At 47.9% G+C, this 15,387-nt stretch overlaps 1 protein-coding gene across 5 annotated transcripts in view; it reads left to right on the top strand.

Moving 5' to 3' along the window:
* The first annotated feature begins 2,593 nt into the window (after nt 1-2,593).
* RGL3 (ral guanine nucleotide dissociation stimulator like 3) overlaps nt 2,594-15,387 on the top strand; it is a 36,876-nt gene continuing 24,082 nt past the window's right edge. For 2 of the 5 annotated variants that reach the window (XM_081845001.1, XM_081845002.1), the window contains exons 1-4: nt 2,594-2,792; nt 9,740-9,844; nt 11,177-11,391; nt 14,444-14,637. In XM_081845001.1, the coding sequence (XP_081701127.1) occupies nt 2,769-2,792; nt 9,740-9,844; nt 11,177-11,391; nt 14,444-14,637 (538 nt within the window). In that variant the 5' untranslated portion in view covers nt 2,594-2,768. Of the gene's footprint in view, nt 2,793-9,739; nt 9,845-11,176; nt 11,392-14,443; nt 14,656-15,387 lie in introns of all 5 variants that reach the window. The other 3 variants (XM_081844999.1, XM_081845000.1, XM_081845003.1) reach the window with 3 other exon arrangements.

Consider the following 15,387-nt stretch of genomic DNA (forward strand, 5'->3'; position numbering starts at 1 on the left):
TGCCACCGTGCTGCTGCCACACTATTTCTGTTCTCATCCTGAAGCAAAGTTCTTAACCCGAGGTACTATTTCTGGGTTAGCGGAGTCTGTAACCTGAAGCGTATGTAACCCGAGGTACCACTGTAAACTATATCACGTAGATTTTCTTTGTATAGTATTTGTTTCTTCTGTCCTGGATGGCAGAATCATGCACTCACAGAATAATAGAATTGTAGAGTTGGAAGGGACCCCCAAAGTCATCTAGTCCAGCCCCCTACAATGGAGGAATCTCAACTACAGCATCCATGGCAGAGGGCCACCCAACCGCTGCTTAAAAACCTCAAATAAACCTCCCGAGGCAGTCCCTTTCCACTGTCAAATATCTCTTGTCAATTTTGATTTCTATTCCTTTCAGTCTACAAAGACCCTTGGTGCAGCTTCCATTAAAAATGAATCAGATTTATCCAATCACTCAGGGGACTCGCATTGCTCCATGGTAGCATGTCCTCCCCACCCCCATCCCACCCCCTTCATTAACGCTGCAATATTCACTCGGACTGTGTGCACATTAGTGGCATAAAACAAAGCAAGGGTGTTTTCCTCTGCTGTGTTTCAAGTCACATTTGCATGTGGCTGGACACACCAGAGAGGGGATAGGGGTGCCCAACTGATGTGCATTACCTGATTTGTTTTCCCACACTTGCAATTCTATCCCCCTGCTCAGCTCCTGTTCAAGGAATCTGCCATCTGCATATGCACAGATGCTGTCTGAACTGAACACAGCTCAGCTTAACTGCATCTTGCATTTTCAAGTTGGATGGAAGGGGGGGGGGAGGAATGAAGGAAGATAGTTTCTCAAGAAACTGCAGGATACCTATGGATTTTGGCTAACATCATGTGCACTTCAGACATCAGTGGGGCGAACTCAGTGGGACTAATTTGGGAGTAGATTGCGCTGCAAATCGTTGTGCCTCTTCTTACTGACTCTCACTGAGCTGCTCTTGGACACAGCAAATGGTACCCACTGGCCAAGAGCAGGGAGGGAATAGGCAGTTGAAGTGACTTGGTTAGTTGCTAAGCCACTAGCAGGTGTTTGACTCATTTTACGACTCCTGTTTGCATTTTATCATATTACAGTTTTATTGTCGTGATGCCTATTCAGAAGCTGCCCTGGAAACACTCCTGGGCAGCACAGAATTGTGAAAAATAAATATTCTCTGCTGTCCAGGGACTCAGATCAGCTGGCAACAAGGGAATGCCAGGGGTGGACTTTGGTAATCATTCGTTATTTGACGAGGCCAAAATTTGGCACCCCAAAATGGATCTTCACAGTTTTGCGCCCTCTCAGCTCAGCACTCTGTGGGGGTGGGGAGTCGGAAGCCCCAACACTGCCCTAAATCCACCGCCAACACCCAAGAATGGCAAATGCGCACACTCCCTGATGAGAGCCAGTTTAGCAAAGCAGCTGAGAAACTACCGTTGCAAGCAAGGAAGCCCCGGGTTCAAATCTTGCCTCTGCCACCGGCAACCTAAATAGGTTTAGACAAGCTACTATCACCTCTTCCCCTGTCAGCTACTTGGGGGGTGTGTGTGTGTGTGATGCTTTGCAGGGTTGGTGTGAAAAATGCTTACGATGACATCTGTAAATCCCAGCTAATAGTCAAAAGCCCCACAACAGGAGAAACCAACATGGCGCCTCCAGGCATTGCAGAACTACAGTTCCCACCTTGCCAAGTATTATGAATTACTCTCATAATTACTCTTGATAAGAGTCCTGTGTAATATTGCATTGGACGAAGTGAATATTGTTTATATATAGGAGAGAAATGAAGAATTGGAAGTTCTCTACTTTCAGAATCTTATTTTTCTGTCTCAGCCTATTTTCTACACTCTCTTTTTCTTTATTTCTCTCTTTTTCTACTCCTTTCTCTGCCTGTCCCCCTTTTCTTTCTTCATGTTCTTATTGTTATCTAAATCAAAGCCTTAGTTCGGTTAAACCAGGCAGAGGGCTTTCTCAGTAGTGGCGCCCGCCCTGTGGAACACCCTCCCATCAAATGTCAAGGAAATAAACAACTATCTGACTTTTAGAAGACATCTGAAGGCAGCCCTGTTTAGGGAAGTTTTTCATATTTGGTGTTTTATCGTATTTTTACTATTCTGTTGGGAGCCGCCCAGAGTAGTTGGGGAAACCCAGCCTGATGTGTGGGGTATTAATAATAATAATAATAATAATAATAATAATAATAATAATAATAATAATAATAATATAATAATAATAATAAGGGATATATATTTGATATTAAGCTTTGCAATTTATTTCTCTCAATAGAGAGAAACTAATAAAACTTGCTAGAAAAAAGGGGGGGAGCCTTGTGTTAAGAAATGAAAAGTAAGTAGAAATGCCGAGGGGAGGAGAGGAGGCCTTTGGGAATCTTTTAGGAAAACTCTCTCTTGCGTAGCTCCCTTGGGATTCTACCCCCATCCTTAAGACTCGAAGGAAGAGGTCCCCGGGCACCAGGCGCAAGAAGCCAACCTGCACCGGCCCGCACTGTAAGGCTGCCCGATCCGGGCCGGGGCGGAGGAAATTTGCACGGCGGCTCCGCCTCCTGCTGCCTCTGAGCTCGCTGGCGAACCGGACGGCTCCCGAGGAGGAGTCCCCAGCCCGGGCAGGAGCTTTCAGCCCCTCCTCGCAACAGGGCCGGGCAAGGCGCCTGCCCCCATCGCCTGCCCCATGCAAAGCCCCCGGAGGGACCGGCCGAGGCTGCTGCTTCCGAGGAGACCCGACGAGGATGGGCAAAGCGGAGATTGCAATGGTAGGGAGGCGAGGCAGGGGGGTTGGGGGTGCAAGGGGGCGCGCAGATGTACAAAAGAGAGCGGCTTGCTCCTGGAAGAAGAGGGGGTTTCGTAAAGGGCACCTTTTCCCACGCCTGCGCTTCACCTGCAGAATTTCCTCTCCCCCCCAGCTCTTGAACCCAAGCCCTGCTGGACTGTTCTCCAAATAGACACTTCCCCCACTTATCACGCTTTCATCGTCGGGGTTAAAGGCTGCCTGAGAAACAGCCGATCCGCAAGGCAGTTAAGCCTCCGCCAAGGGAGCCCAGGGCGCGTGCCCGCGGGTCTTCGGGTGCTGCGGCGCGTTGGGGCTGATCCCGCTTTGCAGCGGAGGGAAGCCTCCAGGGCTGCAAGACCCTATGCCCATTGAAGTCAACGCGGCTTTGCACAAATCTAGGACTGGTGCTCTGGAAGCCGCAACAAAGGCTGGTACCCTCTCGCCATCTTCCCCCCCAATGCCAACTGCAGCGAAAGTGTTGCACGGCGCAGCTGTGATTTAGGATGCGAGGGAGGGATGGCTTTTATGTAGGGTTGTGGTGAAGGTTCGGATATTGAAAGCGTCTCTCAATGAGAAACAGGAAAGTGTAGAGCATAAACTGAAAAGCAAAAGAACTAACTCCAGAGGCCAAGCTTCTAATCCCTTGCTCTCAAATTCTTTTAATTCACACACACAGCCCTGCTTCTCACGATGCTTCTCCTGGAGAGTGTAATTTAGGATGCGAATCCAGACCCCCCCCCCCTCCGCTGTTCATAACACCTTCTCTTCACTGGAGATAGGCCAGACATGTGTATATTTAAATAATGCAGAATAGGAAAGAGCTATACAAAGAGGGAAACAATATCACCACATGTTTAAAAAGAGGGACGTGTTTTGGGACTTTGCAGATGGATTTCTACATATCCTAATATTTATAATATGAATTTCTGGTACGGTATTTGAATTCGTAATTTTTACAATATTTGGCAACAGGATCCAAAGTGTGTGCATGTACACACACACAGAGAGTTCATATTGTGGCTTTGCAAAATGCTTAAAGTTAGTTGGCAATCATGCATTTTGTGCATCAATAATGTTGCTATTATTCACTGATTTTGATATATTTATTATTTTCCTAGTTCAGCTCTCTCAGTTATAAATGATGTTTCCAAGTAATGCAGAGCCACAGTTTTTAGGGGTGGGGAGAGATAAAGGGTGTTTTGTGTGTGTGTGGTTTTTTTAAAGAGAGAGATGCCCCTTTTTCGCTTCTGTGCCCCTTCTAGTGAGAGCTGGCGAAGGGCACTTGTGCTGCCTTTGCCTTCAGCCACTGGTACCTGGCACAGATCAGTGCAGATGGTTGTGGTGTTACATTTCCACCTCTTGCAGGACCGGTCTGGCGGCTCTGCTGAGCAGGAAATGTCAAGGAAGGTCACAGGAACGAAGCTGGAGCAACTGGATGGGGTGCAGAGACCAAGCGGGAGGAATTCCTGTCCCCAGGCAGGGCTTTCATCCTTTAGCGCAGTCACGTCCAACTCCCAGGAAACTGCAGAACTGGCAGAGTTGCTGAGCTTTTTCTAGGAAGCCAAAGTTGTTGAAATTTATCAGGGGGTCCAAGGATCAACACGGATCGACCAGGGACATCCCTACAGGACTGCCTCCCCTGGTATGTCCCACGGAGGACCTTAAGGTCCACAAATAACAACACTTTGGAGGTCCCAAGCCGCAAGGTGGTTAGATTGGTCTCAACTAGGGCCAGGGCCTTTTCAGTACTGGCCCGGCCTTGGTGGAACGCTCTGTCACAAGAGACTAGGGCCCTGCGGGACTTGACATCTTTCCGCAGGGCCTGCAAGACAGAGCTGTTCCGTCTGGCCTTTGGTTTGGACTCAGTCTGACCCTTATGTTTCCCTCCCCTTATGGTTTTGATTTATGGGCTACTATTAAAACGACGCTGCATTTTAAATTGTATTTTAACCCGTATTTTAATAAACTGGTTTTTGTTTGTTTGTTCTCCCCCATTATGTTTTATTGTAATTTTATTGGTGTTAGCCACCCTGCGCCCAGCTCTGGCTGGGGAGGGTGGGGTATAAATAAATTATTATTATTATTATTATTATTATTATTATTATTATTATTATTATTATAATATTGCGATCGACCTGTTTGTAGTGGGTCTCCCCCATCTCACCTTACCTGGATAGGAGGGGGTTCAGCTTGGTGGCATGGCATGGAACTCTGAGTCCAGATATCATCACTCCAGGAGAGGAAGGAAGGAACACTCTGGTCCTTCCTACACCCAAATCAAAGAGTACTTTTCTCCTGTGTACAGACAACATTGGTAGATGACAGCAGTTGCATTCTTCTTCCCTGTGTGCTTTTCTAATCAGCAGCAACCACTGGGGATAAAGCTTCTGACAGGCAGAGTGGGAAAAGCTGCTATGTTAGGTTGCTGTTAAACAAAGCAAAACAAAAGCACAAGAGCAGGGACAGAAAAAGAGGCCGCCCCATAGGTACAAATTCAGGGAGTGAATCCTAGAAGCCAGCCCAGTGCCTGATTTACGTATAAGCTAAACAAGCTGTAGCTTAGGGCCCCTCTCTCTTGGGGGCCCCAAAAAAATTAAAGGGGAAAAAACCTGGATGTACATTTCCAAAATATGAGATAAGATAAAATAAAATAAAACCTGCATACAGCAACAGTGTTTTGTGTTGTGTAGGCTTCTATGGTGTAAGTAATGGGCCCCGCCTGCTAGCCTGTTCCCTAAAATATCACTGGTTTGCTCACATCTATATACAGTGGTACCTTGGTTCTCAAACTTAATCTGTTCCAGAAGTCTTTTCCCAAACCAAAGTGTTCCAAAACCAAGGCGAGCTTTTCCATAGAAAGTAATGCAAAACAGATTAATCCGTTCCAGACTTTTAAAAACAACCCCAAAAACTTTGAATTTCACTATTAATATACTTTTTATTAATTGTATTTCAGTTCAACTATTACTTTGATAAAATACATATTTTGTTATGTGCAAATGGCTTTAGATAACTATTAGGCCAATAAATTACCATATAGCATATATTCAACACTAAAAAAAAGTGACAATTTGTTGTTGACAAAGGACAGCTGGACATACGAAGGGCCCCATTACCTTCAGTAGCTCAGGGCCTCATCAAACCTAAATCCGGCCCTGCGCAAGCCCATTGAGCACAGTTCAGTGGACGGTTTTCCCCTGGAAATCCCATTGAAGTGGAGTGGAAGAACACAGCCCTGCAGAGTCTTTAAAATATTCGGATATTTTGGCAAATCAATAAAAAGTGTAATCAGACACTTCTAAAATTGTAACCATGTTTGCTACTTTTATTAAAGAAGTGGGTTCTGAAGTTCTGTAGATTGGTGACTGTTTTGAAGCCAATTGACATTTCCCCCAAAACTCTTAAGATACTCAATCAAAAAAATAAATTCCAAACCCAAAGGGCTATTGTATAAGACAATATTAACATATACCGTAATTGGTTTCCTGTACTCTAGCTGAGACGATTAATAAAAATAATAAATCATTAAAAAATCAAACTGAACCAAATTTGGAGAAGAACTTCTCTCCCAGCTCAAATTTGCATGCAAGACCCCCCCAACCAGCCCAGATTTGTGCAATATTGATTGAAACATTTCCCCCTCTGTATTGTTTAGATATTTTAAGAGAGTAAGGTGCAATCCTAAACACACTTATTAGGGAGCATATCCCAAAGTACCGGTAATTGTGAATGGAACTGGGCTGGAAATGTACTAAATGTAACTTAGCATTATTATCTTCAAATCAATTAACGAGAGCTGAGATTTATTTTTCAAATGCTACAAATTTGAAAGTGCTAAAAATGAAGCTGTGGTTATGAATTTAAGTGATTTTTGAAATTTATCTGAAATTGCATTTCAGCTCTAGTTTCTTCCCTAGCTGCACTCTGGGCATATTTCAAAGGAGGGGAGAACATTTGTAGCTTTGAAACAGTGATGGCACCCAAAAGATAAGATAGAATAAAATTGGGGGGGGGGGCAGCACACAAAAAGGCCAAAGAGCAGCGAGGGGAGGGCAGTAAATATATGAAAAGTGCCTTTGCTTCAAGGGGCCAGCAACAGGTGGACAGATGGGGGCAAGCTACTCAGATGGGGGCTCCCCCTCCTCACTTCCTCTGATACCACCTGTGCTATTAAGGGGGATCATAAGCAGGTGAAAAAAAAAAAAAAAAGACCCAACAGATTTTATATGGCATAAGCTTTTGCGGACTAGAATCCTTTTCATCAGATGCATATAGCTTCAGGTTACAGACTCCGCTAACACAGAAATAGTACCTCAGGTTAAGAACTTTGCTTCAGGATGAGAACAGAAATTGTGCTCCGGCGGCGCGACAGCAGCGGGAGGCCCCATTAGTTAAAGTGGTACCTCAGGTTAAGAACAGTTTCAGGTTAAGAACAGACCTCTGGAACGAATTAAGTTCTTAACCCGAGGTACCACTGTATTCACATAGGTGCAGAGGGGGAAATGGAAAGCTTACGATGGGGCTAAATGATTGAGAAACGCCAAAAGCATAGTCAGTGGCGTAGCGTGGGGGGTGCAGGGGGGGCCGGCCGCACCGGGCGCAACATCTGGGGGTTAGGGGTAGGGGTAGGGTTAGGGGGCGCAAATCCACGAGTTAGGGGGCGCAAATCCATGGGTCAGGGGGCGCAAATTACTTGCCTTGCCCCGGGTGCTGACAACCCACGCTACGCCACTGAGCATAGTGTGCAATGATTCAATTGCAGCTTAAAATGTATGCAAAACAAGCACGTGACCATTCACAACAGCAGTAACCCGTGATGACAACACAAGCTTCTTAGCAGCGTTAAATCAGGGCCAGACTAAAAGTGACTTGCATTGTGTAGCTGGTCTTTGTTTCGCAAATAGGTGGCATAGGGTGGGGGCCCTCAGCCAGAATACTAGCTCCCTGCAGCTACACTGTGTGGGGTTGGTTTTAGGCCAGGGGTTTACTTCGCCTGGGCCGCTTCACTCCAGCGGAGATCCTTCGGGGGCTGGATTGTGCGTGTGCATAAGCTCCCACGCCCGCAATTTCCAGTGTGTGCGTCTGCGCAGACACGATTTCCAGCCCCTGCACCTGGGCAGACGCGATTTCCAGCGCTGCGGAAGCAAGTCCCCATGCCGCGCTGCGCCGGTTTAGTGCAGCGAGTGGGAATGCACCAAGCAGGCAGCTCAGTTCGGGGGTGGCTTGTGGGCCGGTTAAATGACTCCCGTGAGCCGCTTGTGGCCCACGGGCCTTAGGTTGCCTACCTCTGGTTTAGGCTGGCCAGTGGTGTAGCGTGGGTTGTCAGCACCCAGGGCAAGGCAAGTAATTTGTGCCCCCTAACCCGTGGATTTGCGCCCCCTAACCCTAACCCCCAGATGTTACGCCCGGTGCGGCCACCCCCCCCTGCACCCCCCATGCTACGCTACTGAGGCTGGCCTTTGATGGTGAGGATTGAGTTGGGAAAGGACGGGTAATCAAAGTGAAGGAGATGAAGCCTTCTTCTCTTTGACTGACCGTTGAACGTTGGTCAATTAATAACGGCCTTGAATCCGCAAGCTCCATCTGTGGCACCAGCAGCCTACGGAAAGGAGAAAACATTGTAGAAACCCAGACAGTGCCATCTATCTGAGCCACCAAGTATGATGCTTGAATCACTGTGATAAACAATAATGGCCACACTTGCTTGCAGAACACTAAATAGGAAACAGGACAGAGATTTGCCCCTCATCCATGCATAAGCCTCTTTTCTCACCCCCAGAAATCTCCTGTTCAGCTGTGCCCTGAGCCTTTTCCTTTGTTTTGGAGATGGAAAAGCAAACCCGCCAGTCTTCCTTCTCTGATAGTGGGACTCCATTCCCTTGCGCACTTCACACAAGTTTATTTGTTACTTATTTATTTTTAAAACATATACCCCAGCTTTCCATATTGGATGTTCAAGGCAGCTACTACTGACAAAACAACATAACTGCCACACCATACAACAAAATAAGATCAGGGCCAGCTCAATTTATTTTTCTGCCTGAGGCAAGATGGCTCCTCCTGCAATTCCATGCACGGGAATGTGACAAGACTGGCTGTTGAATAGTACTTCAGTTCTGGCTGCCTTCATCACACCTGGGGCTAGTTTAGGAGGCACAGTGGTGCCCCGCAAGACGAATGCCTCGCAAGACAAAAAACCCGCTAGACGAAAGGGTTTTCCGTTTTTCGAGGCACTTCGCAAGACGAATTTCCCTATGGGCTTGCTTCGCAAGACGAAAACGTCTTGTGAGTCTTGCGATTTTTTTCGCTTTCCCCCCCTTTTTCTAAGCCGCTAATAGCCACTTTGCCGCTAAGCCGCTAATAGCCGCTAAGCCGCTAATAGCCGCTAAGCCGCTAATAGCGCTAAGCCGCTAAGCCGCTAATAGGGTTGCTTCGCAAGACGAAAAAACCGCAAGACGAAGAGACTCGCGGAACGGAGTCTTTTCGTCTTGCGAGGCACCACTGTATAAGAACGACCACATGGTCCACACAGCTCCAGCATCTCACCACTGCTCTCTGCTCCCCAGTATTTACCGCTGAATGGGTGGAAGCCTCCCTTTACCTAACAATAACATTTTCTTGGCTCCCAACTCAACTCTTTCCAGCTCAGTTTAGACCTTGCTCTACACAACTGGTCCCCAATTAGCTAAGTACTGTTTTTCCAGAGCCAAGCCCTGGACCCCCTACTTTTGAAAATTTTGATATCTCTATCATAGCTTTTGGTATGTGAATGGTGCCACGGCCCCTCCCGAGGTGGGTTACGTGGACCCCCTGGGTTCTGCAGACCACCAGTTGGGAACCCCTGCTCTACACTGCCATATGCATACGGTTCCAAGAAGCCCAAAAGCTGCATCTTAGTTCTGCTTCTGTTTCTTCTCTGCCTCTCCCCAGACACCCCTTCAGCAGTGGGGTGAAGAGGCAGAAGATGGGGCCATCTACAGCATCATCCTTCACCGAGTGAGGACAGAGCCCATCGCCAACAAATCGTGTCAGCTGGTATGTGGCAGCTTCCCTTATAGGGAACACCGGATCACTCCTTCTATGCTAAACTGGTTTTTATTATTGGACAGCAGAGGGGACACATGCATGGAAAGTTACCATATTTTTTGCTCTATAAGACTCACTTTTTCCCTCCTAAAAAGTAAGGGGAAATGTGTGTGCGTCTTACGGAGCAAATGAAGGCTGTGCAGCTATCCCAGAAGCCAGAACAGCAAGGGGGATTGCTGCTTTCACTGCACAGCGATCCCTCTTGCTGTTCTGGCTTCTGAGATTCAGAATATTTTTTTTCTTGTTTTCCTCCTCTGAAAACTAGGTGCATCTTGTGGTCTGGTGCGTCTTACAGAGCGCGAAAAATACGGTACATCTGCCTCATGCATGCAATCATGACAAGGAGCTCTCCTCTCTTTCCCTTGCTCCATCTGATACGGAGGCTGAGACCCTACCTGCCCGCAGACTGTCTTGCCAGAGTGGTGCAAGCTCTAGTTATCTCCTGCTTGGACTACTGCAATGTGCTCTACATGGGGCTACCTTTGAAGGTGACCCGGAAACTGCAATTAATCCAGAATGCGGCAGCTAGACTGGTGACTGGGAGTGGCCTCTGGGACCACATAACACCAGTCCTGAAAGACCTACCATTGACTCCCAATACGTTTCTGAGCACAATTCAAAGTGTTGGTGCTGACCTTTAAAGCCCTAAACTGCCTCGGTCCAGTATACCTGAAGGAGCATCTCCCCCTCATCGTTCAGCCCGGACACTGAGGTCCAGCGCTGAGGGCCTTCTGGAGTTCCTTCACTGTGAGAAGTGAGGTTACAGGGAACCAGGCAAAGGGACTTCTCGGTAGTGGAACGCTCTCCCGTCAGATGTCAAGGAAATAAACAAATAACTGACTTTTAGAAGACATCTGAAGACAGCCCTGTTTAGGGAAGTTTTTAATGTTTGATGTTTTATTGTGTTTTTAATGTTCTGTTGGGAGCCGCCCAGAGTGGCTGGGAAAACCCAGCCAGATGGGCAGGGTATAAATAACAAATTATTATTAAACTATTATTATTGCAAATTTGGGGACCCCAAGATTTGTTGTAACCTTTTCAGAAGTGATGGGAATCATTGGAATCTCCTGGATCAAAGGCAAGATAACTCCAAAAGTATCAGATTTTCCATGTTAACTAAACTGATTTTTCACAAATAGGGTTTTTTTTTTAACTATGCAGTTCCCACTGAAGGGAGGTTACACCACTACCCTGTGTATTAGACAACGATAAGCACCTCTTCAATAGGTGTCAGCTATGTGAGTTCCTCCCACCTCATCGTGCCTGTCCCTTTCCCAACAGGATGTCTCCAGCACACCAGAGTGTCCCTTTGTACAGTACCGCACGTGCAAGAAGCGCCTGTTGCGGGCTGCTACGCTCCCCAGGCTGGTGGAGTGGCTGGTGTCTGCCGACGTGGAGGGCGACCGTGGCTACGTGGCCAGCTTCCTGGCCACCTACCGGGCCTTCGCCAACCCTGCGCAGGTGCTGGATCTGCTGCTGCCACTGGGACCGGACAAGTGAGGCACAGGGGTAGAAGGTGGGTGGTTTGGGCAGGAGGAAAATGCTGCACAAGGTGTGCTCCCGAATAAGGAGCCCGGAGAAGGGCTGGTTCTTGATTCTGGCAGTGCGGCCAATTGAGAAAAGCAATTCTAACCTGGCAGGGTATCAGAGTGATGCCCACCTTGCTTTTCGCCCTGTAGACATGTATATACAGGGTGAATTTATTTGTTTCATGCAATTAAGTGTTCTTTGGAAAGGGGATATATAGACATGTGGGTGCAGTACGTATTATTGTCATTGAAATTCTACTCAATATTGATCCAGAGCAGAACTCCCAACGTATAGTTAGCAGAGTGAAAACTGAAACACGTTGCAGGATTCCCAAAACATAGACCAGAGGCAATTAATATTTCATCCAGCAGAGTTTTACTGCTACTGAAGGCATATGAGCATAATGATCACAAATCCAACACATCCAGGATTGGCCCTGTCCATAAGAAATCCAGTTGCAGCAGACTTCACTTACACTTAAAATAACTTACAATAAGTCTTAACATTCACACTAAGCATACTATGTACAGAACACCACACCAGAAGGAAAAGAGGTAGAAAGAGAGAATGAAACCCAGGCTCCTTCTGGCCTCACTATTATAGTCGGCATTAGCTTGACAGAAGGGATAACAGGACCAGTTTAAGCCAGCTGTACGCAGCTTCTCTGAAGGAATAAACCAAACATCAGGAACCTTCTGCTTGTTTCTTTCACACAGAGAAGCTTCCAGAACCCTCTTGAATTAAGTAGAATAGGAAAGATCTCTACACATCAGATCAATACATTCTGTAATAAGAAATGCAAACTGACAGATATAGGCAGTGCTTTCCCCCCTCAAAAAATGCTTAGGTGCACTCTCAGTTGGACTAAAAACCCCCACCATTTTATAGTTCAAATTGGGAAAAATAAAGACAAATAAATGGACAACAGTACAAAGATTCACAAAATGTTTAGGGGTATGCGTACCCCTGCGTCCCCCCAGAAAAAAGCACTGGATATAGGAAGAAAATACAGTGGAACCTTGGTTGTCGAATGTAATCAGTTCTGGAAGAATGTTCAACTTCCAAAACACTTAACAACTGAGGCACAATGGGTGGTCGGGGAATTCAACTGAAAAAAATTGAGAAACGTGCCTTAGAAGCTGTTTGACTTCCGAGGCGTATTCGAAAACTGAAGCAATTACTTCTGGGTTTTCGGTGTTCGGGTTCCGAAACATTTGGCTACTGAGATGCTCGAAAACCGAGGTTCCACTGTACAGGGCAGTGACTGTTTTAGGTGCATCCAATATGTGTACAGCTGAGGACGTGGGCATCGTTCCGAATCCAGGAATGACCCCCAAAAAGGGGGTAGAAGGGGGCAGGGGTGGAACAGAACGTTTGGGGACTTTTGCCATGGTGTTTCAAATATATGTGATTTCACTTAAGCACAAGGTGCCTTGGAATGTGGCCTCTGCGTAAAGAGGGAGTTGTCTGTAATGAGATGCCAGATGGGCAGTGAAGCTTGGTGAAGTCTGTCAGGGAACTGCCATCGGAGCCAGAGGAGGAGGGAGGGCTCCAGAGGGATGCCGGAGAGCGTCCCAGGAGGGAGAGAGGCAGCCCATCTTCTGGGGAAGGAAATCAGCGTAGCACCAGTGGAGAAGGGGGGCAGATGGGGGAATCGGCGAGGGGGCTCCATGACTCCTCGCTGGAGACCAGCGGGGAGAGCACGGGTCCTCCGCTGCCCACACCCTCCTTGCGCAGAAGGCTTCCGCGCAGGGAGAGTAGGAGGAGACTAGGCGTCAAGGAGCTTCTTTGCTGGAAGGAGTTCAAGAAACGCCCTCTGACGGATTCTGCCAGCGATTGAGGCAGCCACGGATGAGTGGCTGTCTGGACAGAAAGGGTTCACCCAGGTAACCCAGCCAAGCGTGGCACCGATTTACGCACAAGCATCCCCTAGAACCATTACAAAGTCCGAGCAGCACAATCTGGCAGGACGCATAAGGAGGGGCACCCTCAGGAAGAAATCCTGGTGAAGGCAGCATGGAATCATCAACTCATAGAATTGGAAGGAACCTCTGGGGTCCTCTAGTCCAACCCTCTACAGTTCAGGAATCCCAACTCAAGCATCCAAGACAGATGGCTATCCAACCTCTGCTTAAGAACCCCAAAGGAAGGAGAGTGCACCTTCCAGGGTAGTCCGTCTTGCTGTTGAACAGCAGGCAGCTTATCTGGGACAGGAAGGGTTAAGGCAGCCTTTCTCAACCTGTGGGTCCCCAGATGTTTGGGAACTACAACTCCCATCACCCCTAGCTAGCAAGGCCGGACTCAGGGATGATGGGAGTTGTAGTCCAACAACTTCTGGGGACCCACAGGTTGAGAACCACTGGGTTAGGGGCACCGGGAGGGGGGGAGAGAGAGGGGTCAGCAACCTTTTTCAGGCATGGGCCGGTCCACCGTCCCTCAGGCCATGTGGTGGACCAGACTATATTGGGGGGGGGGGTGTGTGGAATGAATGAATTCTATGCCCCACAAATAACCCAGAGATGCATTTTAAATAAAAACACACATTCTACTCATGTCAAAACACCAGGCAGGCCCCACAAATAACCCAGAGATGCAGTTTAAATAAAAGGACACATTCTACTCATGTAAAAACACACTAATTCCTGGACTGTCCGCACGCCGGATTGAGAAGGCGATTGGGCCACATCCGGCCCCCAGGCCTTAGGTTGCCTGTTCCTGGATAAGAGCCTAAGCAGTTTGTGAGTACAGTGGTACCTTGGGTTACATACGCTTCAGGTTACAGGTAACCCAGAAGTATTACCTCTGGTTAAGAACTTTGCTTCAGGATGAGAACAGAAATCGTGCTCTGGCGGCGCAGCAGCAGCAGGAGGCCCCATTAGCTGAAGTGGTGCTTCAGGTTAAGAACAGTTTCAGGTTAAGAACGGACCTCCGGAACGAATTACGTACTTAACCCGAGGTACCACTGTACGTGTGTTTGTGTATGGCTGGTTCCTGACTCTGTTTCTGTTCCGGCTCCAGGGCAGTGCTGCACGTATTGGAACTCTGGCTGCAGCATCACCCTGGGGATTTCTGGGAGCCCCCCCAGCATCTCAACCTGCAGAGAACCTTGAGCTTCTTGCACCAATCTGCTCGTGACTCCCCAGCGCTTGCTCTGGCAGAGGGGCTGTGGCAGTCCCACAAAGACAACGAGGAGGAGGAGCGCAGGAGGGCAGGTGCAGCTGAGGTAGAAGGTAAGGATTTCTCCTGCCCTGGGGACATGACGGCCCAGAGCAGACGGCCTCCGAAAGTTTGTGGCTCAAGTCCAGCCCCTGTCCCCACCCATGACCTCAGCTCCTCAGCCACATGCAATTGTCCTCAGGGCCATCCTATTCAGCCTATTAGATGCCATGTCTGCATTATAATAATAATATAATAATAATAATTTATTTTTTATATCCCGTCCATTTGGCTGGGTTTCCCCAGCCACCCTGGCCGGCTCCCAACTGAATATTAAAAACACAGTACAGCATTAAACATTAAAAACGTCCCTAAACAGGGTTTACTTCAGATGTCTTTTGAAAGTCAGATTTCCTTGACACCTGGCGGGAGGGTGTTCCACAGGGCGGGTGCCACTACCGAGAAGGCCCTCTGCCTGGTTCCCTGTAACTTCACTTCTCGCAGTGAGGGAACTACCAGAAGGCCCTCGGAGCTGGACCTCAGTGTCCGGGCTTCTTCAGGTATACTGGGCCGAGGTCATTTAGGTCAGCACCAACACTTTGAATTGTGCTCGGAAACATACTGGGAGCCAATGCAGGTCTCTCAGGATCAGTGTTATATGGTCTCGGCGGCCGCCCCCAGTCACCAGTCTTGCTGCTACATTAGCCAGCTATCCTATATGCTGGAGCCCATGACTATTTGGTGTCCTCTTGGCAGCCTGTCTGTGGGTGTGTGGGTGTGCATGCCAAAAGCAAAACCATCCCAAA

Source organism: Podarcis erhardii, assembly GCF_964252035.2.
Source record: "Podarcis erhardii genome assembly, chromosome: 17".
Lineage (NCBI taxonomy): Eukaryota > Metazoa > Chordata > Lepidosauria > Squamata > Lacertidae > Podarcis > Podarcis erhardii.